Consider the following 26,101-nt stretch of genomic DNA (forward strand, 5'->3'; position numbering starts at 1 on the left):
ATAATTGGGAGGTAAACAATGTCATACCGTTTTTTTCAGAAGCATGCCAGAGGCTCCAGGAAATTACTAACCAGTCAGAAATTTTTGTGTAGATTGCCTTGATAGTTATTTCCACCAAACATCTATTCATTAATTTTTCATTTTGGGCTATGCAGCTTATAATCAAAGTAAAAGCAATAAAATGTAAGCTATGCAGCAAAATAAACAAAGCAGAGAGCTAAAAATAGAGCCAGTCAAGAGAAAATAATAGAGCTGTTAAACGTATACAAGAAAAATCATTACTGAGGGCGGGGCGAATCAAGGGGAAGTTTTAATGTTTGATGTTTTACTGTGTTTTTAATATTCTGTTGGGAGCTGCCCAGAGTGGCTGGGTCAACCCAGTCAGATGGGCAGCATACAAATAATAAACAAACAAACAAACAAACAAATAATAATGTAGCAATTTTAATACCTGTGTGAAAGATGTAATTTCCTCTCTTCTGCATAACTATTAAAGGTGCAGAAGCCCTGTTTTGTTTAGTACGTACCTCACCAGCTGTTATACATTGAAGTACATATGCTCTTCAATACGGATAATCCAGTGAGCACATTTGGAATACTCTGTATGGATGTTGTCATCTGAAAAAGAATATTTAGGAGCTGGAGGAAATACATTCTGCAGGTTTTTACTGTGGTACAACGAGTGCTGGGCTAGACAGATCTTTGTTTTGATCTAATGCTCTTTGTTTTGATTCAGTAGAGTCTTTTTAATGTGTGGAATCATACATAGTGTAAATGCAGAACAGCACAATGCAATTGTTGGGAATTCAGAATTCAGCATCCTGAATATTTCAGCTGCTATGGTGGTTTTTAAAGGAAATTTCTAATCTTTATAGTTGTACACATACAACATAGGTTTAAAATGGTCAGAGTTCAGCTTTTCTGGGCACAGCATTTTGGTTACCTTGGTGCATTATTTTTAATGGTGGAGAATATGCATACTTCCACAAGGCACAAAACTGGGGCAATCACTATATTTGTCCCCATTGTTGACATATAGCTGCAATCCTATACGCACTTACCTGGGCATAAATAAATGTCATTGAACTCAATGAGGGTTATATTTGAGTAGTGGAATATGACTGGTGTTCGTCTGATGTTATGCCTTGCTGCCAAAACTGCAAGATTCCTGCCATAGGGACCTATTTTTTCCCCTGTTTTGGGCTGATTTTATTAAGTCTAAAAATAGCTGAAGAGTTGTAGGAGTAATGACAGGCTCCTAGCTCCAAGAAAGGATTTTAGCTCCCAGGAAAGGTCAACCATTTCTTATTTACACTTTGTACAACCAGCCTGAGCGTTAGTATCATTTCCTATTTAGCAATTCTTAGTCTACAGATGTTTTAAGTTCAAAATCTGAGAGCTTTGAAAGCCAGATACTACGGAATTAATGATGGTGATTATTTTCTTCGCCTTGCTTTTCATATCATAACTGGGGCAGATTGAGCTGAAATATGGCTTAATTTAAATAGCTTCGTGCCTTATGCTTGTTTATAGTATGTGCTGCAGTTAGAATAGCAAATTTTTTAACAAGTCTATTAAAGTATAGCAATTCAAAATGAATAGATGTCAATAGAGGCAGAAGAGATGCTATAGCCATTTACAATAAATAGCAGAGTAATACTTGTGAAATAAATATGTATTGTATAAATATACCAAAAAATGCAACAACCCAAAAAACGGTTGTTGAGGTATTGATATTATTTTAAAAAACAAAGTTTAAAGATTTTCTAAGAAGGGGGGAGAACTTGACATAGAAGTATCCTTTTCAGTGACATCATACATAACATGTTCCAGCCTAATGCATATGTCAGTCAAGAGACGTGGTTATACAGGTCCAACTTTTTTCAAGGCCATAACTTAAGACACTGTGATGGTCCACAAAGAACAATGAAACTAGAATGGTGGCCTATAGCAACTTTTAACAAATTTTTGTTCTAGATCAGTTGGCATAGGCAAACTGGGTCCTCCAGATGTTTTGGGACGACTCCCATCATCCCTAGCTAACAGGAGCAGTGGTCAGGGATGATGGGAGTTGTAGTCCCCAAACATTTGGAGGGCCGAATTTGCCTATGCCTGTTCTAGATAGTATATGAGAGCTTCCTAGGATGGAGGATGAGGGCTGCTTTTTGTTTGGTGGTGGTGGGGGGGGGAGAGAACCAACTTTGAAAAAGAGCAATTGCAACGAAGTGCAATAATCAAGGGTACTGTTTAAGGTTTCATAGGGAGGTGCACATAGCGATAGGGGAAGTGGGTAAGATTCACAGCAAGGTGCAAAGGTATATATTCATAATTCAGGATCAAATTAAAGTTAAAAGCATTTGTTTTTTTAAATATATCTTTATTAATTTAAAATAAATACATTTATGAAAAAAACAGGCAGACAAACAAGTAAACAAACATGCAATCAAACAAACATATAACAAAAGAATCAAACAAACCACCACACTATAAGATACATCAAGATTAATACAACTATCATCATACATACTTGTCAGAGCTGCCTCCAGGTCCCAGCTCACAGAGGACCAACGCTAGGCTGTAGTTATGTACAAAAGTCTTTATTGCGATTCAGTTTCCATTTTAAAGCCGCAGCGTGCAGCTCTACGTCTCGACCTTAGACCGGCGAAGTCCCGTCTGAGTCTCCTCCCCTTCCACACCAGTTTAAGACTCTCGCTTTGCTCCACTTCTTCCTAAGTTCCTTTCTCCTCTGGGCCCTCCTGCCCGCTAGGGTCTCATCCTTCCTGGACTCCTCTGACGCTGACCCTGACGATTCTTGCCCCTCCTTCCGGCGGGCTTTAGGACCTGGTTCCCTATCCGGGCTACCTTCTGTGCCGCTCGCCTGTACCTTTGAACTTGGCGCGCGCGCCCAGCCTGCAACTTTCCTCTTGACCGTTAACTCGCTCTCCGATGGAGGCGTGGTCAACCCTGACTCATCTTCTCTCGCTGGTGGTGCATATGTGGGCTCTGACACCTGGGACTCCTCCCCCCCACTACGCTCTGGTGGGGAAGCTGGTCCTGATTTCCAACTGCTGCTCTGGGAGTCCCCGCTGGCCCCTTGCTTCTGGGGTGTCCCCCTTGGGTCGCCCCTTGCCCTGCCCATCGGCGCCCCCTTCTGTGAATCTTCCGATTCGCTGGAGAGGCTCATGGAATCTATCGGGCTGCTGTCATATTCTCCTACGCTGCCCTCGGATTGCTCCCCCTCGCTTTCCACCTCCTCTCCTCCCTGCGCTCCCGCTGAGTCCCTGACATTACTCCTGGTACTGAAATCAATTATAAAACTTATAGAGAAGAAAATTAAAAATGACTTCCAAGCATTTGTTATTTTTTTTATGCCTCATAATAACCAGATGTGGTTGCCATATGTAATCTGGCACATATACAGGGGAGCTGACCCAAATGTTGGCCCTCATGGCAACAAGAAAGGTTCTGGCTACTCTGAAATGGGTCAGCATTGAGTCCAAGTGGCACATTGACAGCACTGGCACAAGGGGGCTCTGGAATTGACTGATTAAAATGATAGGATATGAGGTTTTTTTGGAGTGGGGTGGCAGTTTGCTTTCAAGCCTCTTGTATCCTATCCCACTAGAGAGTGCTGACAGCTTGTAATACTGCAGCTACTGGGAACTATTTACCCTTGTTATACGCAGGGTGGCATTGAAGCAATTGTGGCACAGGCCTTTATGCGTACTGCATAACGAGACAGAATTGGTGTGCCCAACAAAGATTTATACCTAAAACAGTACATGCCATACTTAAAGCAACATAGGCAAATTTTGGTTGAATGAAGCTAAGAAAAGGGAATTATATAAGTGTTCTAAGTTATAAAGCGTCAAAAGACCATAGGCAACGAAAAATGAATTGGAATGGATGTTGTGTCCTCAAGCAATGGAAAAAGTAAACTGCTTAGAAAGTAAGTGATAGTTATTTTGAAAAGGTTGACAGAGGTGAATCTTTCACTATCCATATTAGATGAAATAGTGAAACACGCACAAAGGCTGAAAGAATTGACTACGCATCTGTAAAGATAGCGAGCAAATGTTTGCTAGTACAATGTTCCTAAATCTAGATCTGGATCACCATATTTCTGTTTTTAAGCCTGTCCAAACAGGTTTTGGTGTGAGACAAAGCAGGGGGAATTAGGGATATAGGTTTCCAATAAACAGAAATGCTGGTTCTAATTGAAAATTAGAAAAACTGCACAAGATAGTGGGCTGAAATATTTTAAACTGCTAGGGGTTATAAGGAAGGAAAAGGAAAACTAACGGAATACTGATAAAAATGACTATATCACTGATGGATAGCTTTAATTATCTAAACATCTATTGAGAATGAATCACCAATGTCATTCTTGAGCTATATAGAAAATAACTGAAAGATGCAGAGGAGACAAGTCAGAGAGAAGACTTTACTCAGGTTCTTGTACTGGTCTAGCATGGAGAATGTGACTGTAATGGAGAAGACTCGGAACAACTACCTAGCAATTATATGAATTCATAAATCTATTACTATATAATAAAAATACTTATTCATGATGATGCTAAGCACTGACCTATTCAAAGCAGTGAATGAGTTTGAAGGCCAAGAACACTTCTTTGGCAATTCTAAATATGTTTCTTCCTTCTTGGTGATTTTAGTCTTAATACTTTGTTGTACCCTATTCCAGTTCACATCCAAACTCTGGTCTTTGCCGTGTGCATTGATTTAAAACCTAGTCTCATCCTGGACTTGCAACATTTTTTTTCTTGCCACAGAGGATTATCCTTGGAAGAACACATACATAAGATACTTCACCAGAATGAAAATCAAAATAGATTTTTGCAGGGAAGTATGTGAAAATGAGGCGACTAACAAAGATTTCCGCCCCCCTACAAAAGTTATGTGCATTTTCCACCAGTATTTCACTACAGAAGACAAATGTTATGTAAGAATTGGAACTTAAATGTTGCATTAGGAGTTGGTCTTCCTTTGCTGCTTTTTCATGACTGAGTGCAGTTATGCAAGAACATTTATTGAACGTTTTTGGAAGACAAAACTATTAGGGAAAATTGATATATTCAAAATGTTGCTTGTAGTGTTGTACCACATTTTTTGCACACCACTATTTGTTGAAGTGGAAAGTCAGGTGTCAAAAGCTCTTTTTTAAATGTCCTCCCTTATTTGTTGTTTTTTTGCAGTTTGGCACCATTTTTCCACCAGCAAACACGATAATGACGCAGCACCATATAGCTTGTCAGATTTAGCTGTGTGACAATGTCACTGACAAAGTCTTTGCAGTGCCGTCACTGATTGGAGAGGAAAGGAATGAATCCCTGTTGTTGCCAAGGAGATTGGCAAAATTCACATTCCTTGCTGTGCACAGTTTTGCCTCTGCCCCCCACCACCACTGGCATGTGGCCCCCAGAATGTGGTGGCACAGGAAGGAATGTGGTCCTCGAGTTCCCCACCCCTGTTACAATATCTTCTGCACAGTTAGAACATTAAGTATTTCAGGTAGCATACTTAAGTTTCAGCTCTTTAGAAAAAGCATTCTGAGGTGGTTGTGGTTGTTTTAAACTTACATGTTCTGATTCAGCTGTAGCTGTACTTTGATTAGCAACTCCAGATGGGATGTTCAGTCCCATCTGCATCAATTCTGCACCCCAAAGTTCATTGTCATCCAGATCCATATGGGGTGGTCTGGCTTGGTAATCGTAGTGGTAACTTTATGGAGCTGTGAGCTTTTGCCCTGTGACTGAATACTAGACTTGCCTACCTGTCACTGAGGCTTTCAGAGCCTTCACTTATATTGTGCATCATTCATGTAGAATTTTGGAATTCTTCTGCAGGCCATGTTTGAACTGGTTACCTCAGAAGCTTCATATTACAAGAGCCTGAACCTTCTGATATATCACTTCATGGAAAACGAGCGATTGAAAAAGATTCTACATCCTTCAGAGGCTCACATCCTCTTCTCCAATGTCCTAGATGTCATGGCAGTCAGTGAGCGGTAAGGCTTTTAGCGATTAATATGTGTAAGAATTATAGGGACGCGGGTGGTGCTGTGGGTAAAACCTCAGCGCCTAGGACTTGCCGATCGTATGGTTGGCGGTTCGAATCCCCGCGATGGGGTGCGCTCCCGTCGTTCGGTCCCAGCGTCTGCCAACCTAGCAGTTTGAAAGCACCCCCGGGTGCAAGTAGATAAATAGGGACCGCTTACCAGTGGGAAGGTAAAAGGCGTTCCGTGTGCTGCACTGGCTCGCCAGATGCAGCTTGTCACGCTGGCCACGTGACCCGGAAGTGTCTGCGGACAGCGCTGGCTCCCGGCCTATAGAGTGAGATGAGCGCACAACCCTAGAGTCTGGCAAGACTGGCCCATATGGCCAGGGGTACCTTTACCTTTTTTACCTTTATGTGTAGGAATTAAATCTCAGTTTTGTTGTTGCTGTCCCTGGGGAGGCATAGGTGGGGCCTGTTCGTGTTTTCAGCTTCTGTAAATTATCTTTATAAGTTATAAGTCTCCCCTTTTATACTGTAGAGAAAGGTACCATTGTCCATAACAACTATACAGTGGTACCTCGGGTTACAGATGCTTCAGGTTACAGACTCCGCTAACCCAGAAATAGTACCTCTGGTTAAGAACTTTGTTTCAGGATGAGAACAGAAATCGCACGGCGGTGTGGCAGCTGGAGGCCCCATTAGCTAAAGTGGTACCTCAGGTTAAGAACAGTTTCAGGTTAAGAACGGACCTCCAGGGCGAATTAAGTTCTTAACCTGTGGTACCACTGTCCTGACTTAAACAGTATCGTTGTTGAATCCCATACATAATCCTTTATTTTGAGCCAAAAGCGATTATATATAAAAGGCCTTAAAATCAGATGGAAACACAGTTCCCTCCCTATTATAGGGAGGTGATGAGGTGATTGTCCTGGGTGGAAGATGTGTGGGTGTCATCGTAGTAAGCTGCAAATTTGACTGGTCACTGCTGCTCTTGAGCATTACATTCGTGCAGCCTTGCCTCCCATTTCAGTCCAGTGCTGCAGGCCTCTCAGAGCAGGCAAGATATAGAGGAAGGATGCCAGGATCAGAAGCCCAGGCATGTGTTGTATCATATTCTGTCCTGCTCACCTTTCTTTGGTAAATAGTAATGCCTAGGTATGCACTCATTTTGTGCTGTGGTGACTGGATAAATATGCCAGGGAGAAAATAGAGTACAACTGATCCTTCACATAGCAGCAACAGTGTCATGGTTATTATTCAGGTTTGTCCTCATTTTTGGCATGATAGGTTTTGTGGGAAATCTCACCCTTTTCAAGGTAATAATACAGTGAGAATTCTGTGCATACAAATTCTGCTAACGTCTTCATTAATATATGTTTTCAGTGTATATTCTGCTAGTTAGTTAAGGACTAAATTAATTTTAGATCAGTGCTGAATTGGAGACAAGCCATATTATTTATTGCTATTACGGCATGCAAAAGGCAAAGACAATGGACCCCTGGACGGTTACGTCCAGTCAAAGGTGACTATGGGGTTGCAGTGCTCATCTCACTTTCATGCTGAGGGAGCTGGTGTTTGTCCACAGACAGCTTTCTGGGTCATGTGGCTTCTGGTGCAATGGAACACCGTGACGGAAACCAGTGCTCACAGAAACGCCATTTACCTTCCTGCCGTGGCAGTACCTATTTATCTACTTGAACTGGTGTGCTTTCGAACTGCTAGGTTGGCAGGAGCTGGGACAGAACAATGGGAGCTCACCCCATCACGGGGATTCAAACCGCTGACCTTCTGATTGGCAAGCACAAGAGGCTCAGTGGTTTAAACCACAGCACCACCCATGACCGCAGTCGCTTGCATGCATTTATCTACATGTTATTCCCTTCCTCACCTATACATAGAAAAAAGCTACATTCTCTTCCTGGAAATCAGGCAGGAAATCAGGAAATCAGGTTTTCCTTCATAAAATGTCATTGCCAAGGATTAATCAATAACTCTTTTCAACCACGTGAAATTCTCCACAATTCCCCTAGAGGGTAGCATGTCTCACTCTGAGAAGCCGGTACAAGATCAAATTATTGCTGACGTTGTACCACTTATTAGTTAGACCTCTTCTATTAAAATAGAATGGAAATAACTGGACTGGTTTCAAAACTGATAGCCAAAGATTAGCTTGGTTGATATACTCTCTGAGTTTTGGAAAAACTAGCAGAATTAATTTTGAACAAAATGCTTCATTTGGTTCATGGCCAAAAGTATTTCAGAATCTATTTTTTATCTATAAAAATAAAAAGAGGGGAAGCGGAATGTGGCAGAAGCCTCTATTTTAATTATTTGTGTTTGTTGGCTATGTCTGTTGCAGACACTGATGTCAATGATTAATTCTTGGTTTCTTATTTAGTTTCCTCTTGGACCTTGAGAAGCGAGTAGAAGAGAACATTGTGATCTCAGATGTCTGCGACATTGTCTATCAGCACACCATTAATCATTTCTCGGTATATGTAACCTATGTCTCCAACCAAACCTACCAGGAGAGAGCTTATAAGCAACTTCTGTGAGTGCAATTATTCAGGCATGGCTTGCTTATTAAGACCAATCAACTGCACATCAACTGTGACCGACCAATTAGACAACAGATGCCAAATGGTTTAGCACACCAGGGGTGGGGGGACGGAGAATTTTCACCCATGCTTATTAGGAACTTTTCTCCAAAATACGCCTGGGTGTTCACAGCGTAATCCCGTTGTTCACTGGAAAGGAGATAACTAGGCAGAAAGCTGGGATTTGGTATGCAATCAGTTGTGAGTTATTTTTGACATTTTGCACAATTTTCAAACATGCATCTTCCACTGGGTGACTATGTCTAACCATTTTAAATGATCTATTGCACTGGAAGGATAGCTCTGGTTGATGGCATCATTACAAGACAAATGTATGAAATTATCCATAGTTGTGTCTGTTCTAATTGTTTTCTATTGGGCAAGATCATTTTGAAGCAAGTGAATGCATTTATGGCATGTGCAATTTGTCTAAAGATTTTTCACTGTTGAACTGCCAACCTTTTATGTCCTCCTTGCTTATGATGAAGTGGAAGCAATTTAAAATTACAATCCACTTACAACCTTAATTTATTTCAGCAACCTCACTTCCTCCAAGTTCCATTCAAAGCCTTAAAAAAAAAAAGTGAAAAGTTTCTTACAATAAAGGGAATAATTTCTGATCTGTAACAGATTTCAGATGTCAAACTCCTGGAATTCTTACTTAAAGCTAAGCTTGCTCTTTGAATAATGAAGAATCTTGAGCAGTATGATCCTGTGCATGTTTATTCAGAAGTCTTACTGTATTCAGTACCATTTACTCACACCAAGAAAATGTGCATAGAATTGCAGCCTTTCTCCTTGCCAGTGCAATCCTGTGTGTGTTTACTTGGAAGTAAATCTCACTCTGTTCAATGGAACTTACTCTCTAGTAAGTGTGTTTGTTTATAGTCTAAAAATTAAAAATACTCATTCATTATAGTCCTTGTGTCAAGTGTAGCTGAATTGGATTAGGGAATCTGCTTCGGATGTTTTCATAATTTAAATTTAATGGTAGTAGTCTGCTAGGATTTGTAATGAGTCTTCTCAATGTACCCGCATTATATATTTGGTTCCTTCGCAAAGGAGAAGAAGGGGACTGGAAGCCTCCAAAGCATTAAGATAAAAATACTTTAAAAGGATCATGAAAGCTGGGAAATGTTTAGCTGCTTACTTGAATGCTCTGAATGTTTCAGAAATTTTCCACTGTTTAGCTCAATACTTTTTCTTTTTCATGTTTATTTTGGCCACTTTGTTTCTTCCGAGAAAGTGAGTAGAGTTAAGTAAGCTACAACTATTCTAGTAAGATGGGGGGGAAACCTAATAACTCATCATGCAATTTAGTCATTCCTAGCTTTCATTGTATAGATAGAATTTTAATATGCTCAAAGGAAGAGAGATAAATCCTTAAACGAATTAATTCCCTATAGAAGCAGACCTTGGTGACTGCTTCTAACCAGCAGCTAGGCTGTTTTATGAATGCTAGGAAACGATAGCAATCTTGCTCCTTTTCTTTTCCTCACCATTCAGTCTTTGTTCTCGCTAAAGGAACTCCTAGTCAATTATTTAATAGTAGGTGACTAGATCAGCATACTTAGAGGTCTGTGATGACAAAGGATTAGAATCCCATTTGCCTTCCGTTTGACAGACTGAATATAGACAACACTGGAAAGGAAGTATGGTGGAGAAGAAGCTGTCAATAAGACCAAGCACAGACTTAAAAGTTAACATAGTGCAAGTGCTTCAGCACTCTTTGACATCCTGGTCAAGGCACTGAAGGACAATGAATTGATTTTCAAATTGTGACTGAGAGCCACCAATCTACTATTGGGAGCAAAGCAGAAATTCCCCTGTGTTCCACTGTTAATAGAAGGCAATAGCACAACAGGACAGGAATATGGAGTCAGCTTGAACTCTTTCAGAAACAGCTAATGTAGAAGTTTGGTTCAGTATTTTCTCAGTCACATATGTGGTGAATGGTCATACCATTCTCAGTTCCAGGGCCAATTCAATTGCTAGTTCCTCCCTCTGCTCCAGGAAAAAAACCTTAGCTGGACCACACCAGGAACAGCATCCTCAGTGGTTATTGCTATGCTGTTAACAGTCTTGCATGCCTCAGGACCACAATATCTCAAGGGCTGCCTCTCCCCAAATGAACCCAGCATTCATATTTGGAGGCCCTTCTTCATGTGTTTCTTCTGAGGGAGGTGTGGATGGAGGCAACACAAGAACAGGCATTTTCAGTGGTGGCTCCTTGCTTGTGGAATGCTCTGCCTAGGGAGGTACTCCTGGCACCATAATTATCTATTGTTAGGTCCCAGGCAAAAAGGTTTATTCCCCCTGGACTTTCAGCCCTTAATTTGGAGTGTATTAGGCATACTTGTGCCCTCTCTGTTGCTTATTTTGTAGTGGGGTGTATTATGTTGGACCTTCCTTTTTATATTTATTATGGATAGGGTTTCGTTTCATTTCGTTTTTTTCATACTCAGTTTTAATGTTTGTAGCATTTTGTGAGTTGCTTTGGGTCACTTCTCATGAAAAAAGCCACTAATAAATGCAATAAATAGAGCTGGGGTCTGATTGTGGCCTGAGTTGTTTTATCATGCTGGTGCTCGGACCTGTATGCTTCTTCCTATGAACTGTACTAATTAATCATTCCAGAAGCTTCTAAATATTTGGTATTAGTTATGAATATTGGTATTAGTTATAAATAGAAAGTTCCCTCACATTAATAGCCTTTTCACCAGTGAGAAACCAAATAATCTGAGCTAAAGAGTGTGTGCCTTTCTGTAGCACTGAATTCACACTAGCTGTAGCTGTGACAGATCCTGGCAGCTCTCCAGTAGTCTGAGATGCTTCCAGTTTATGCCAGATGAGTTTTTCCTCTTGTCATTTCCAGCTAGGCCTACCTCGGTTAAATCACTTGATGGAAGGCCTTGTTCCTATGACTATATGTATTTCACCTTCCTGCAACAATCCGACTGTGTAAAGATATATAATTATGCCTCTGACTCATCTACTTGGACACACACCCCATTCACACCCACCCACACACCCACCATATGCTGCTAAGTTTGTATGTGCTACACATGTAAAAGCATTACTCTGGCTTGCACATTAAAAGCCTATTTTTCCATTCCCAAATACTATTAATAGACCCAACTTCAAACCAAAATCCACTTAGTGCTAATATGCCCCTCCCCCAAATTGTAAAAAAAAAATGAGAACAAAGCCAAATTCCAACCCTGAGGGGAAGGTAGTGTTGTGAAAATTAAAACACACATAGAACATGTCGGTTACTCACACAACTTTAAACCTCAATGAAATAACAAAACACCACTCTCCATCTGTCTCTGCTGTCAGCCAGGACAAGCCAGCTTTCCGGGAGGTGATCTCACATTTGGAACTGGATCCGAAATGCAAAGGCCTGCCTTTCTCATCGTTCTTGATTTTGCCTTTTCAAAGGATCACAAGGCTGAAGCTGCTAGTACAGGTATAACAGGGTCTTACTCTTCCCATATATCAGTACCACCTTGCGATGTCTTAAATTGAGGTCACTGAGAGACTGAAGAGCTTTAATAGGGAGGGAAAAGCCACCAAGGAACATTCCTTGTGGGTAATAATAATAATAATAATAATAATAATTTTATTTATACTCTGCCATTCTGGCTGGGTTTCCCCATCCACTCTGGGCGGCTTCCAACAGAATATTAAAATATAATAGTCTATTAAACATTAAAAGCTTCCCTAACCAGGGCTGCCTTCAGATGTCTTCTAAAAGTCTGGTAATTGTTTTTCTCTTTGACATGTGGGAGGGTGTTCCACAGGGCGGGTGCCACTACCGAGAAGGCCCTCTGCCTGGTTCCCTGTAACTTGGCTTCTTGCAGTGAGGAAACCACCAGAAGGCCCTCATCACTGGACCTCAGTGTCCAGGCAGAACGATGGGGGTGGAGACACTCCTTTAGGTATACTGGACCAAGGCTGTTTAGGGCTTTAAATGTCAGCACCAACAGTTTGAATTGTGCTTGGAAACGTACTGGGAGCCAGTGTAGTTCTTTCAAGAATGGTGTTATGTGGTCTCGGTGGCCGCTCCCAGTCACCAGTTTAACTGCTGCATTCTGGATTAGTTGTAGTTTCCGGGTCACCTTCAAAGGTAGCCCCATGTAGAGCGCACTGCAGTAGTCCAAGTGGGAGATAACTAGAGCATGCACCACTCTGGCGAGACAGTCTGCGCGCAGGTAGGGTCTCAGCCTGCGTACCAGATGGAGCTGGTAAACAGCTGCCCTGGACACAGAATTGACCTGCGCCTCCGTGGACAGCTGTGAGTCCAGAATGACTCCCAGGCTGCGCACCTGGTCCTTCAGGGCACAGTTACCCCATTCAGGATCAGGGAGTCCTCCACACCTGCCCCCTCCTGTCCACCAAAAACAGTACTTCTGTCTTGTCAGGATTCAACCTCATTCTGTTAGCCGCCATTCATCCTCCAACCGCCTCCAGACACTCACACAGGACCTTCACCACCTTCACTGGTTCTGATTTGAAAGAGAGGTAGAATTGGGTATCATCCGCATACTGATGAACACCCAGCCCAAACCCCCTGATGATCTCTCCCAGCGGCTTCATGCAGATGTTGAAAAGCATGGGGGATAGGACAGAACCCTGAGGCACCCCACCACTGAGCGCATAGGGGTCTGAACATTCATTCCCCCCCCCACTTTCTGAACACGGCCCAGGAGGAAGGAGCGGAACCACTGTATGACAGTGCCCCCAGCTCCCAGCCCCTCAAGACGGTCCAGAAGGATGTTATGGTTGATGGTGTCAAAAGCTGCTGAGAGAAACAGCTCTACCTTTGTCCCTAGCCCGCCAGAGATCATTGACCAGTATGACCAAGGCAGTTTCAGTCCCAATATGAGGCCTGAATCCCAACTAGAAGGGATCCAAATGGTCCGCTTCTTCCAGGCGTGCCTGGAGTTGTTCAGCAACCACTCGCTCAGTCACCTTGCCCAAGAATGGAAGATTTGAGACTGGGCGAAAGTTGGCCATATTGGCCGCATATAAAGATGGTTTTTTAAGAAGCGGTTTGATAGCCACCTTTTTCAGCGGGTCTAGGAAGGCTCCCTTACAGAGGGAAGCATTCACCACCCTGCAAAGCCCATTGCCCAGCCATTCCTGGCTAGCTTTTATAAAGGAAATGTATCCTTTTATGCCCATAATGTAATTGTCAAAAGGATGAATATTTTGCCTCCTCTCATCATTTTTCTACATGTGTTCAAGTAGAGCCTGTTTATGGAAATGTATAATAACAACCTTCCTTCATCTTGTACAGAATATCCTGAAGAAAGTGGAGGAAAAGTCTGAACGTGAAATCACTGCCCTTGAGGCTCACAAGGAACTGGAAACAGTAAGTCTCATCTGCCTTGTCAGAATATTCAGGATTTTTTGGAGCAAATGGGACTTCTTCTCTGCCTCTGTGCCCCTCCCAATGTTGCTGGCCATTGCCATTCAAATGGTGTGTGTGTGCCAGGTCATATGATTGATTATGCAGGGTGGGGTTTACCTGCCTCCCAGAATTTTATTTAAGTTGGCACCCCTGTCCCCCCCTGTCCCCCCCCTACCCTCCAGAGTGGATTTGGGGGTGGGACATGTAGGGAAAGGAGAGGGAGAGGTAGTCCCACTGTGCAGGCATTAGTCCTTGCATTAATAGGATGACTTTGAATTTAATGCTTAATCATATGTATCTGGTATATGAGGACATATCTGGAAGAAATAATATCCAAGGAAGAGTTGCCTCAGATTTCAGAGTGCAAAAGCTGTAGTCAGACACTTGAAGGTGATAGATTCCACAGAGAGCAGTGATTTAATTAGCTGCCACCTGAAGCAGACCGTTAGTAGGTCAGACTTTATCCAAGAGTACAAACTTATTTTTCTGACCCAAAATCACGTGTGCCATAATATACCTTTTTATTAGTGCTTCAGCTCCTTTTGAACTCCATTTCTACAAGGCTTCTTATCATGTGTGTTGCCTGTCTAGTTACATATTTTGAGGTTAGGCCAAGTACAGTATGCTTTTAACATGAGTCTGAACCAGTCTTATCACATGCAGGGTATTGCATCAGCCCACACAAAGAAGCCAGCCAACCTCCATTGTCCCTGCATGTTCACATGGAGACAGAAGATCTTCATACAGCCAGTGCACCTACACCAAACTCATATGATCAATCCCATGGAAATAATCTGGAATAGACCATGTAGTGTGTAGGCTACACACAAATGTTTACTATACTTGGTATACTCAAAAATGCAATTGGAGAGGCAACACACAAAGATGGTAAACACATGTTCCCCTCCATGAAGTGGACCAGATCATAAGCCCAGTCCAGTGTCATTGGGATCAAGTGGATCCTGATTCCTCTCGAGCCAAGTTTTAGTGGACCCTCATTTTCTATCTCTACCTGTCTGCTGAATTACATAGGCCCCAGTTTCAGACATGAGCCTAGTAGAATTGTTCCTGAGTCTTCAATGATGCAGCAAGCTGGGGTGGGAAGCCACTCGGAAATGCACTTCGAAGTGAAGGCAACGCCTTTACCTTCCTTCCATCTGATGTCACAAATTATGCCAGGGGTGGGGCAGATGGACATGGTTTAGGGAAAACTATATTGTGAGCTAAATTAGGGCCCCTGCCTGGTCTCATTAGGTTCATGGGCCAGAGGTCCCCCGGCTCTGCTGTGAGGCTGCCGAAATGTGATGATGTCATCATCACTTGATAGCACAAATACCTCTATGAATATGAAACACAACCTGCTGCATTGTTGAAAGCTTCTGAATTTGTGATAGAACTGACCAGTCTAGTAAATCTGAGTTCCATTTCATTTTGGCTTGGTTCCACCAGTAGGACTATAGTAGAATTTGAAAGCTTCTCTAGGGTTTATATTAAATCAGAAATGTCTTGACTGTATAAAACTATGAAATCCACTGAGCTACAGCCATTTCTCTTTCTAACCAGGAGCCAAAGTAAGCATTAGTAAGCCTCAACTCAGGTGATTCTTGCTTACTATTTTATTCATATTAATTAATAATTACTTATTAAGTAATAATAGAGTTGGAACCTATTCCCCTTCATCCATGGGTGCATGTCCTCCCTTTGTTCCCTGGGGTGAACAATGCTTTGATTTCCTTCACATGAGTTAAGCTAATGCCTCGACAGTGACACTTTGACGTGAACAAGTTTATTTTTAAAATCTTGTCGACGTTGTGCTTTTATTTACAGAACCACTTCTGAATGAAGTTAAACATGCTTTTCTACTTTCACCTCATTCAATCTGTTCTCATTGGGGTTTCAATTTTCAACCCTGAGACAAGGAATCGTGTTTCTGATATACTCTCATTTCTTGGTCTCTTCTAGGTGGTGAAGGCATGCAACGAAGGCGTCAGGAAGATGAGCCGTACAGAACAGATGATCAGCATCCAGAAAATGCTAGAATTTAAGATCAAGGTAAACATGTAGGCTAAGTCCTAAGGAGAGGAACAGATATATGTTACAGGGCAAAATCATTGATGAATTTAGCAAAACGGTTGCCCCTAATGATTATATTAAACAATCACTGATCTAATTTAGTCAGTCCTAGCTTTGGTACCCTTTTTTAATGCAAGTCAGGGTTCAGTCTGACTGGCTGCTTTACCAAGTTGCCTGGCTACCCATGTTTCCTGCTCCACTGACTGGATCATGCAGAATGCGTGCAGTGATTATGTGTGCTGAGCCATTCCTAGTCACTTGTATTATTTCTAACTCAGTGCTGACTAATATAGCTCTGTGGAGCTCTCCTCCAGCTCCTTTATCTGTTTTTTATTTGTATAATTTTCTTACGAGTGCTGCAGGCCAGTTGTGTGGTGTGAATTTTGTTTAAATTAACCTAAAGAGGCTCTTGAGGCAAGATATGTCAAAACATATCCCACTCGTCATTATTGTCCTTTTGCTTAGAATGAGACTTCAAAGTTTCCAATGGATAATTTAATTTCCTTTGATGATCTGCAACAACCATGTATTTTGTTCTCATTATATACATCTTCAGAGAGCCAACTTTTAATGTTACTTTTATTAAGTATTTCACAGGTTAATAGGAGGAAAAGAGGAGAATATGAGCATGCCAAAAAGTTATAACTTTTACAATAAAGAAAAGACAACATGCAGTTGGCTGCTGTTGTTAAACTTCTCATTGCTGTGTTGAACAAACACTATCCACAAAATTATCTATTTGGCATTACTCCCTGAGCCTGATATAATTTGTAATTTTGGCAATCTCGGCTATTCGCAGATCCTCTTTAAACAGATTTCAAGCCAAGGAGTGACAGCTTTTTTGAAATTCACTGCTAAACTAATTTTGGCTATGCACAGATGATTTGTAGTAAGTTCTGGGTCACATCTCTGACTTTCCCTTCAGGTCATACTGGGTCTAATAGTGTTTTATATACTTTAATTCATATCTTTTTAGTTGAATCTTCTCTTCCAGTACCTTGCCTGATAGATACAGGTACTGCTAAATAGGAACGAAGTCGTATTCTTCTCTTTATATATGAACGAAGTCCTCTGCAATAAAGCCAGACTCTGACAAAAACCACTTTCTCATATTTTGGTATCTTAAAGGGATGCTAAATACTGCTGATCAACATTTTACATTTCCCCCCCAGTTGACAGACACAAATTAATTTTAAGAGAACATTGACAGTTGCTGGAAACCCCAGGAGAGGATAGTGCTCTTGTTTTTATGGTTTCCCCACTGGCATCTGTTTGGCCGCTGTGAGAACAGGATACTGGAGTCGATGGGCAGGCTCTTATTAGGTTCTACCTGGATCCATAGCTTCTGTATAGTCTATTTTTAAAGCTTTCCTTTGCAGTGAATTCAGAGGGATTGCCATAAGATGCTATGTTGCAGTGCTCCTGATTATTATTTTATTTCCTTCGTTAGTCTGTGCCCATCATCTCTCACTCCCGTTGGCTGCTAAAGCAGGGAGAACTGCAGCAAATGAATGGCCCCAAAACATCACGTACCCTCCGCACAAAGAAACTCTTCAGAGAAGTCTACTTGTTCCTCTTCAATGATTTGCTAGTGCTCTGCAGACAAATATCTAGGTGAGTTTGAAACAGAGAGGAAGAGAATTTGAGCTGTACTATGTTTATTCAGCCTCAGTTGGCTCAGTCTCAATCCTGCCAGAGAGAGTTTCTGATTGTTAATTTAATCTATTGATGTGCTGCCCAAGCAGCTGTAGACGAATTTTCAGCACTCATAGTAAAGAATTAAGCAAAGGCGGATGTTTATTCTGTTGTTCTGGGTTTTTAAAATAGACAATTCTTTACCTTTGCGTCCCGTTCCCCCTTCAAATTGTTAGGCAAAGACTAAAGCAGGGGTGAAGAGCTTGTGACTCTGCAAAGGCTGTTGGTCTCAGCCAGCAGGGACACTGGCCAGGGTTGATGTCCAACACATGTCCCTCATCTGTAGAATAAAGATACGATGCATTCTGTCCTTGAGAAGAGAAAACTTGCATCAGAGGAGGGTCGTGAGGGAAGTGTGTGCCCAACGTTCCCTCTTCTAATCATTTCATGTTTGTAAAAAAAAAAAAAAAAGGACCATGGAACACTGGCAGGGGGTTAAACAGCTGGCTTGGGGAAAGTTTCAGAAGGAAGTATATGACTCAAGAAGAGTTAACCCCTCCTTTCTCTGCTGTCCTTTTTCAGATGCAAATAATGCTTAGCAAGATTTTGTTATCCCCAGATAACAGTTTCAGGTGTAGTTTACTCCTTCGACACTAAGCCATACATTCTTCAGAAAGAATATTTTGCCTATGAGAAATGTAGTCACCTATTTCTCTGCCCCATCTTTTAGGCCCTGCTTTATACCCCAGCCTAGGCTATAACTAGTGCTTCTGACACCTTTCTTTTCTCTCTCAGTGACAAATATCAGGTGTTTGACTCTGCTCCCCGAGGACTTCTACGGGTGGAGGAGCTGGAAGACCAAGGGCAGAGCTTGGCGAATGTCTTCATCCTGAGACTGCTGGAAAATGCAGATGACCGCGAAGTCAGCTACATGCTAAAGGCATCATCACAGTAAGCATAATGAGGCAATATCTGGAAAAATTGTAGATTGTGCGCATGATCCCATTGCAGTTTCTTACAATAGATTCCAAACTATTATTGCTCTTGGGATGAACTTACCTATCTTTATAAGCTGGCACAGGCATCACAATAGGCATCACGTTTGATGGAGACTGTCTTCTAAATGACAGTATTGATTGTGAGTTCACTTGCCCCTTGTCAACATCCTGCGTAGCTCTGTCTTGTGCAACGCTTTAGGGTAATTTGTTTCCTACCACAATTCTTTACTTATTCTTTACTTACTGGTGATTCTGTCATATGGTCTGCTTCAGTGGCTGCTTGTGTACGGGAAATGCAGTCTCCAGTCCCTCCCACAGAACTAGAATGAATTTGCCCTCCCTACTGCAGACAAAGAGGGAAAGGCAGGCTGATGTCAAAGGAGGCTTCTTGTTTGTCCTATGAACTCATACTGTAGCCATGAACAAAATATTCACGCCTCCACACACACTCCAGTGGTGGAGAAAACACCCAAGGGAAAGAATATATTGAAACACCCAAAGACTGAATTCTGGCCGATTGAACTAATGGCAGAAATATCGCCCCAGGTATGTTGACCATAGAAATCTGCTCCAAAACTGCATTTGAATTCTGCCTTCCCTCAACATACTGCAGTATGTTTTCAAGTAATCCTATAGGAATATAAACTGTAACTGCCTATGTGCTAAGCACAATAAATGTTACGTACATAAAATATATCATTTTGGAAGGTACAGAAGCTTAGAAACAGATGGTAGTAACTATCTTGTTAACTGCCCTGAGATCTTTTGATGAAGGACGGTATGTAAATATAATTAATAATAATAATAATAATAATAATAATAATAATAATAATATCCATCCTCCCAGTGTGCAGATGGCATATTCAAATGGGTTCATCCTTCATACTGTTACCCCAAATCCTGCATGATGCAAAACTTTGTATTTCTTTCCAGCACTTCTTCTTTGCAAAATTTCACACCTAGCAGTGCGGGAAGCACTGTTTCTGCTCCAAATTAAGCATGTTGCTAACGATAGATTAAGAAAAGTTGGCACTTGAAGTGTTCTTTCTAGTCCAACACCCATTTGAACAGAGAATTTATTCAGTTAACGTGCATTACTGACAAACTGTTGCAGATGGAGGACATGGGAAATAGGAGGAAATATTTCTTCCTTTTGTTGTAAAAACCTTGTCCCCCGCTCCCTTCCTGGTTCCCTGGAGTAAGCGACAAAGACAACCACAACCTCAGCTGCTCCTCTGCTTAAACCTGGAAGTGCCTGGCTTGAGCAGAGAAGCAGCAGCAAAAGCTATCCAGCCTACGCAATGATTCCAGTAGACTGAAGAAGTTGCTGCATGCTTCCCCACCCCCCAACTTTTTTTGACCCTAAAGCTTCTCTTTAACTGAGAGAATGAACAAGGAACGTGGTGTGATTTTAACATATGAGAGTGCTGGAGGTGAAATAGTTAAACAGGTTACCCAATCAGAACCCAGGGGGGTGGAGTCAGAGGGACTATAAAACCAGCTCTGAGAGGGGCGAAGGGAGGAGTTCGTTGGGAGTTGGGTGGTTGGTTGGAGTGGGAGTGAATTGGGATAGAGTCTGTGGGTAGGTTGAGTTAGTGTAGCTGAGGAAGACAAGTAAATATCTGAGAGGTGGTTTAGTGAGTGAGAGCAGGTAGCGGAAGTTATAGGTCTGGATAGGCACCCCATGAATGTAATTGACCGATACTGTTGTAAATAAAAATATGCCCTTTTCCCTTATGGGGTATCTAAGAGCCCATATAGAGTCCTTACATAGGTTCCCTATTGGTAGGAGAAAATAACAGAGGCCATCCAGAGAATATTGAGAAGCAAAGCAGCTAGTAAGCTTGATCTTTATTGATCTGTTGCAACAGGGTGCTCCTCTCACACGCAGGAGAGGAAGAGGACCCAAAAAATTGCTGTGCAAGGGCTTATAAAGACTTCTGAAATTCCCATCCTGTAGATCAAGACCACCCCCAGAAACATTATGCATTCATCACAGAAGGGGTGTAACCTAAGACCACCCCTCAGATAAGGCGGATCTAAAACAGAACATTTGCATGTCATTTTCTCCTGTTGCTTTGTTTATTTCCTGTCTGGCAGGTTACTTGATTGGATTTCTTGGGGAGCCTGGGCAGTCTTTTGTAATGATAAGGCTCACACCCTTATTCAAACACAGATTAAGACAGGATTTGTGAAGGAAGAGACAATGGGGAGGCTTTTGCATTTTGACCATGCAGAGAAACATTTGCTCAGTTTAGGAATCAAAAAGGTTCCAGGTTGGCTTTCCTGTGCTGATCTATGTACGTGTGGTTATGAACGTTGCCATATATCTAAGACCATAAAATTCCTATCACATTATCATTTATGAAACCACACGCTTGTTAAACTGCAATAAATAAACAGAAGTTTATGTTCCAATTTAACCCTGACTGGACTCAGTATTGTACCAGGTAGGGCCTGGGTGGTGGCAGCGAGAAATAAAGTGGTGGCACAGGGATCAATAGACAGTGAAACGTCCGGGGACCCTGTGTGATTGCTACAGATGGCTTCACCCCTTGAGCTCAAATTTCGTGACTCCAGAAGAACATGGAGAACATATTCCTTTTCACTTTTGTCCACAAAGCTATTACTGGAAACGGTATTTGGCTCAGGAAACCCTGCAGTCACTGAGACTAGCCAGAGACCCCAAACCTATCGTTCTTTAAACTGCAAAAAGGGAGACAAAGAAGGGGGTTAAACTGGGCTCTTTCTTCCCAGACCCCTGTTCTTCTCAGGGACATAAGCATCCCAGATCTCCCATATCATATCCACTTTAACCCTAAGAAAGGGAATGACTGTTCCAGGTATTTATAGAAAACAATACATGAAAAACGAAGGTGAAAAATGGGATAGAGGAATGAGTCTTCTGTCAAGGGATTCTGAAACATGGCTGAGCTCTTTCAGTGGAGTTCATGGATTTGCCTTGAACTCCTTATTGTCTTAGCTTGTGCATGACTTTCTAACCAGTGAGTGGGAGAACATGAGTCAGGATGCGTGAATGAGTGACACTTAACTGACTTAGCTGACAGGAAAGGGAGAGAGAACACATGGATTTTACCATTAAAGTAGGGGCAGGGGCAGTAAGACAGAAATGCAGGAATGGCACAGAATGCAGAAAGTGGATTTATTTGTCCTTTATGTTTGTAAATTTTTGCAAGTCACTTGTAGACTCCTATGTGGCAAGTCAGATTCCACGGACCCTTTCCAAATTACATGGAAAACACTGGTTGCCACTCTCTCTCCTGTTTTATTCCCAATGCAGAAGTGAAATGAAGCGCTGGATGATCTTGCTGGCTCCGAATCGGCGAACCAAGTTTGTTTCCTTTACATCCAGGCTCATGGGTAAGGAGGGCAATGTGGGAAAGGAGGGAATGATAGAAAGTTGTCATCCAGATGGATTCTAAGAGCACATCACTGCTCTTGGTTAGGTTCTAGCAATGTCAGTTCTAGGATGCAAAGGCAGATCAGGTCCTAATTACAGAACAAAATTCCATTCTAAGCTTCATTTTTAAATTGTGTGCCCTGAAGCAAATTTTTGTGAAGCCGAGAAGTCAGCTTCGTATCCCTTTACCGAAAGGTTCAGTAAGAGATTACCTACCCTATTCTTGTCTACAGAATTTTATGCAACATCCCTGTTCCATATTTGTCGGCTGCCCAGTCATCTTAGTCCCTCATCAGTACCATTCCATGTTACACCCAAGTGCAAGAAGCTAATCTGAGATCCCTTCCCCTCTTGCATGAGATTCTATGCATTTCTCAAAACCTCTGACTGAGGATGTAACTGTCCCCAAGATCAGCCATTGCACTCGCTGGCCCATCGGTTGAATTATTTGCTGAGATGACACAGCCTAACGAGCTTACCATTTTTTCTCTAAGGTGGTTCCTTTCTAGCTACAGTAATACAGGCAACAGAAATTATCAAGGTTATGCTACAGAGTTTTGCTATTCTAAACCCTTGACCAGAGAGGCAAAAGGCCTGGTCACTATATGCTACAGCAGTTGGAAACACACACACACACACATACATTTTAGTAGCAGACACCCTCCCATTTCTCCCTTATAGTATTCATAAAGGGTCCTGCAAACTAGTAATTTCCCTTTTCCACTTGCAGATTGCCCTCAAGTACAGTGTGTCCATCCTTATGTGGCTCAGCAGCCAGATGAGCTGTCGCTGGAACTGGCTGATGTACTTAACATCCTGGAAAAGACAGATGATGGTAAGAAGTGTCCATATTTGGGTTTTAATGCAGGCACAAATGCACAACAAAATCATAACAGGGGAACTGTGTAGGAAGCTAATATCTTGCAGCATTAAGGACTGATTGTACAGTATGTTCCAGCGCTCCTCAGATGGTGGTATATGACCTGTTAATTGGGTTGTCAGGAAATGAATGAGGGCCAATGCATATTTTTTTATTATTTTTCATACTCTCTTTTTCACTCGGATTGCCAAAGCATTGCGGTCCCAGTGAAGCAGAATTCTTATAAGCCTTTGTAAATTGCAACATCTGCTTCACACGGAAAATATTATGTAACCAGCTTCCCCTAATATATTCTGATATGATTGTTGTATAACTTCCCTTCTTGTACCAGTTTTGAACCTTGCTTGCATTAACTCATCGCTCCTTTACTGAGCTGCCACTATTATGCTTTCTCCACCCACAATCATCCTTTTTCAAAAAATCTAGGTTGGATATTTGGGGAGCGTTTGCATGATCAAGAGAGAGGTTGGTTCCCCAGCTCCATGGGTGAAGAGATTATGAACCCCAAGATTCGATCTCAAAACTTAAAGGAGTGCTTCCGGGTACACAAGACAGATGACAGTCAGCGGAGGAAGATGGGCAGCAGGAATAGACAATGATCAATGCACACAGTTCTGGGCAGTTGTATTTCAGAAACAAGGAATGTCAGATGCTGAGACAATGGAAGGTGGCACAAATATCATTTTTTTTGTCAAGCAAGTCCTCCCTCCTCCAAGCTAATGAACTTCTTTGCATACTTGATGCATCATGGATAATATCTCTGAGGACAAACTTGAAAAGAGGTGAGGCTGCCGTGAGCCTGTACAGAACTAGGAGCTGTAAAATGTAATTTCCTATTGTATTGCAAAGAGTGTAAATCTCTTAACTCTGCATGGTAAGGAAACAGTGAATGCTGATCAACTGGGGGAAAAAGTACAAGGCCCAAGAGGTTAGCAGCCTGATTCTTTAATATTCCATCAAGTGGCACAAGGTGTAGCATTTGATTTTCCAGTGTGCAATCCAGGCGCACAGGAGCGCACCATCTTTGAAAGTGTGTACAGTATCAGTATCCACACTTCTACACTCAGGAAGTTTCTCCGTAGGAACTGAGTTTGGAGTACCCAGACAGGCACATCAACAAGGTATCCCTTATAAATAAACACATTGGTGATTCTTTAAATGCATTGGTGATTCTTTAACAGAGGGGGAAAAAATTAAAATTATAGCAGAGCATAGTCTTCTGTGCTACAAAATATTCCACAGAATTATTTACACTGTACTCTTGGGCTACCCTGTAGGAAACTGCAGAGGAGAATACTGACGTAGAGAAGCTGCATGGTTTCAATCAGGAGTGTGAGGCCTCTCCTAGCTCAAGGGCAGTATTGCTTCATGAGCAACTTCCAGGGGGCCATACAACAGGGATGAACATGGCTATAGACAAAAGTGGGCAGAGCAAAAGCTGGGATGAACCTACATTCCAACTTTACAGAGGTCCCCTACACATGCTGCTCTCCATCCAGGCAAGGAAGAGGAATTATCGCAGTTGAACATTTCAAGTCAGGCAAAAGCAGTCAAGGGGGCCATAGCTGGTGAGAGTCCCAAGGGTACAGAGGTATTCCACACACCCACACCCACACCTAAGCATGAGGTTCTCCATCCCTGACCTAAAATAGGAAAGGACTGGAAATTCACTGTTTCTCATAGCCGTGCAATTCACCACCTGGACCCATATCCTAAGTGCAAATTATAATAATTACTAGCACTGCAATCCTATAGATGTCATTTCAGGAGTAAGACCTATTGAGTTCAATGAGCCTTACTACCAGGTAAGTGCATATAGGATTCCCATCTGACTGCATTTAAGTTTTACAACAAAGTTCTTTGAGAGAGCCAATGGTAGGTATCATAAACTATGTCTAAATATTGAGAGGGTGGCTGAGTGGATAGTACAGACTTAGGCCCTGAACAAATGCACTGATGGTATCCCATAGTATTCACTACTCAGCTCTGTTGCACATACTAAGGAATTTTTCATGGGGGGGGGGAGACAAAAAAACAACAACAAGGAGTGGAGAATCAGCTCAAGGCATGCATGACATTCTATAGTCATGCTAAATCTGGAGAGCTAAAGAACTCAGCTAGGGCCAGCAAATTTCTGTGTAATTTCCCTGGTGTATATACAGACTCTGATAACAGTATTTCAAATAATATTTCTGTCCAGTTCAGAGAGTTTTGAATGAAATGCATCCTTGTCAATACAAGTGGATTAAACTGATTATGGACCAAATGCTCATTCAAAGAGGAACAGAGGCCACTAGGCAGCAACAACAACATGCTTGAGGGACAAGATGGCATGCTTTTGTACTAAATGTTGTCTGCAAAAGTTTTACTAAAGCAATAGGAAGGCCTGTTGCATGTCAGCTGGGCATTGATCCTCAGCTGTACACATGAACTCTATGTATAATACTTTCAATCTGGTGTATATAAATGCTTACAAAGCCAGGAAATATCTTCTCCTTTGCTGCAAAAGTTACAACTGGCAACAAGATGCTTCTCTGGAAGGGGGAGAGAAGATTCACAATAGAGAACATTTGACTAAGGACAATTATAGAGTCAGCCATGAGGCAGAGATTGAGAAATTAAAAGATTGTAAAGCACTTTGCATATTAAAAGTGTTACATAAATAATAACGGATAAGGGGTATTTATTTAATAGCAACGCTCCCCAATGCTCTGTGTTAAGAGGCTCCTTGCACAAGGGCTTGTGTACACTGCATTTTTCTTTTTCAAGCTAGTTCACAAGGTTATGAATGTATGAATCACTTGTTCTTATACTGTCTTTATACTGAGTCATGCTGCTCCACCCAGCTTTGTACTATCTGCTCAGATTGGTCACAGCTCCTCAAGGTCTCCTACATACCTGCCTTTCAGCTGAAAATGCCAGGGATTGGACCTAGGACCTTCTGCAAAACCTTTGATTCTGCTCAACTATTGCTGTGTTTTTTTAAAAGATTGCCTTTCATCCCAAATCAGGCCTTCAAGGCAACTTGTATAACTACATAAACTGAGAAATAAAGGTGCTATTTAG

The 26,101-nt window shown here is 41.9% G+C and overlaps 1 protein-coding gene across 2 annotated transcripts in view; it reads left to right on the forward strand.

The window, feature by feature from the left end:
• Positions 1 to 23,939, forward strand: part of NGEF (neuronal guanine nucleotide exchange factor) — a 63,648-nt gene extending 39,709 nt beyond the window's left edge. For both annotated transcript variants that reach the window (XM_079976847.1, XM_079976848.1), the window contains 10 exons: positions 5,865 to 6,025; positions 8,414 to 8,566; positions 11,952 to 12,081; positions 13,915 to 13,989; positions 15,991 to 16,080; positions 17,552 to 17,715; positions 18,532 to 18,687; positions 22,036 to 22,115; positions 22,886 to 22,990; positions 23,462 to 23,939. In XM_079976847.1, the coding sequence (XP_079832973.1) occupies positions 5,865 to 6,025; positions 8,414 to 8,566; positions 11,952 to 12,081; positions 13,915 to 13,989; positions 15,991 to 16,080; positions 17,552 to 17,715; positions 18,532 to 18,687; positions 22,036 to 22,115; positions 22,886 to 22,990; positions 23,462 to 23,634 (1,287 nt within the window). In that variant the 3' untranslated portion in view covers positions 23,635 to 23,939. The remainder of the gene's footprint in view (positions 1 to 5,864; positions 6,026 to 8,413; positions 8,567 to 11,951; positions 12,082 to 13,914; positions 13,990 to 15,990; positions 16,081 to 17,551; positions 17,716 to 18,531; positions 18,688 to 22,035; positions 22,116 to 22,885; positions 22,991 to 23,461) is intronic.
• Positions 23,940 to 26,101: the final 2,162 nt, after the last annotated feature.

Source organism: Podarcis cretensis (assembly GCF_951804945.1).
Source record: "Podarcis cretensis genome assembly, chromosome: 5".
Lineage (NCBI taxonomy): Eukaryota > Metazoa > Chordata > Lepidosauria > Squamata > Lacertidae > Podarcis > Podarcis cretensis.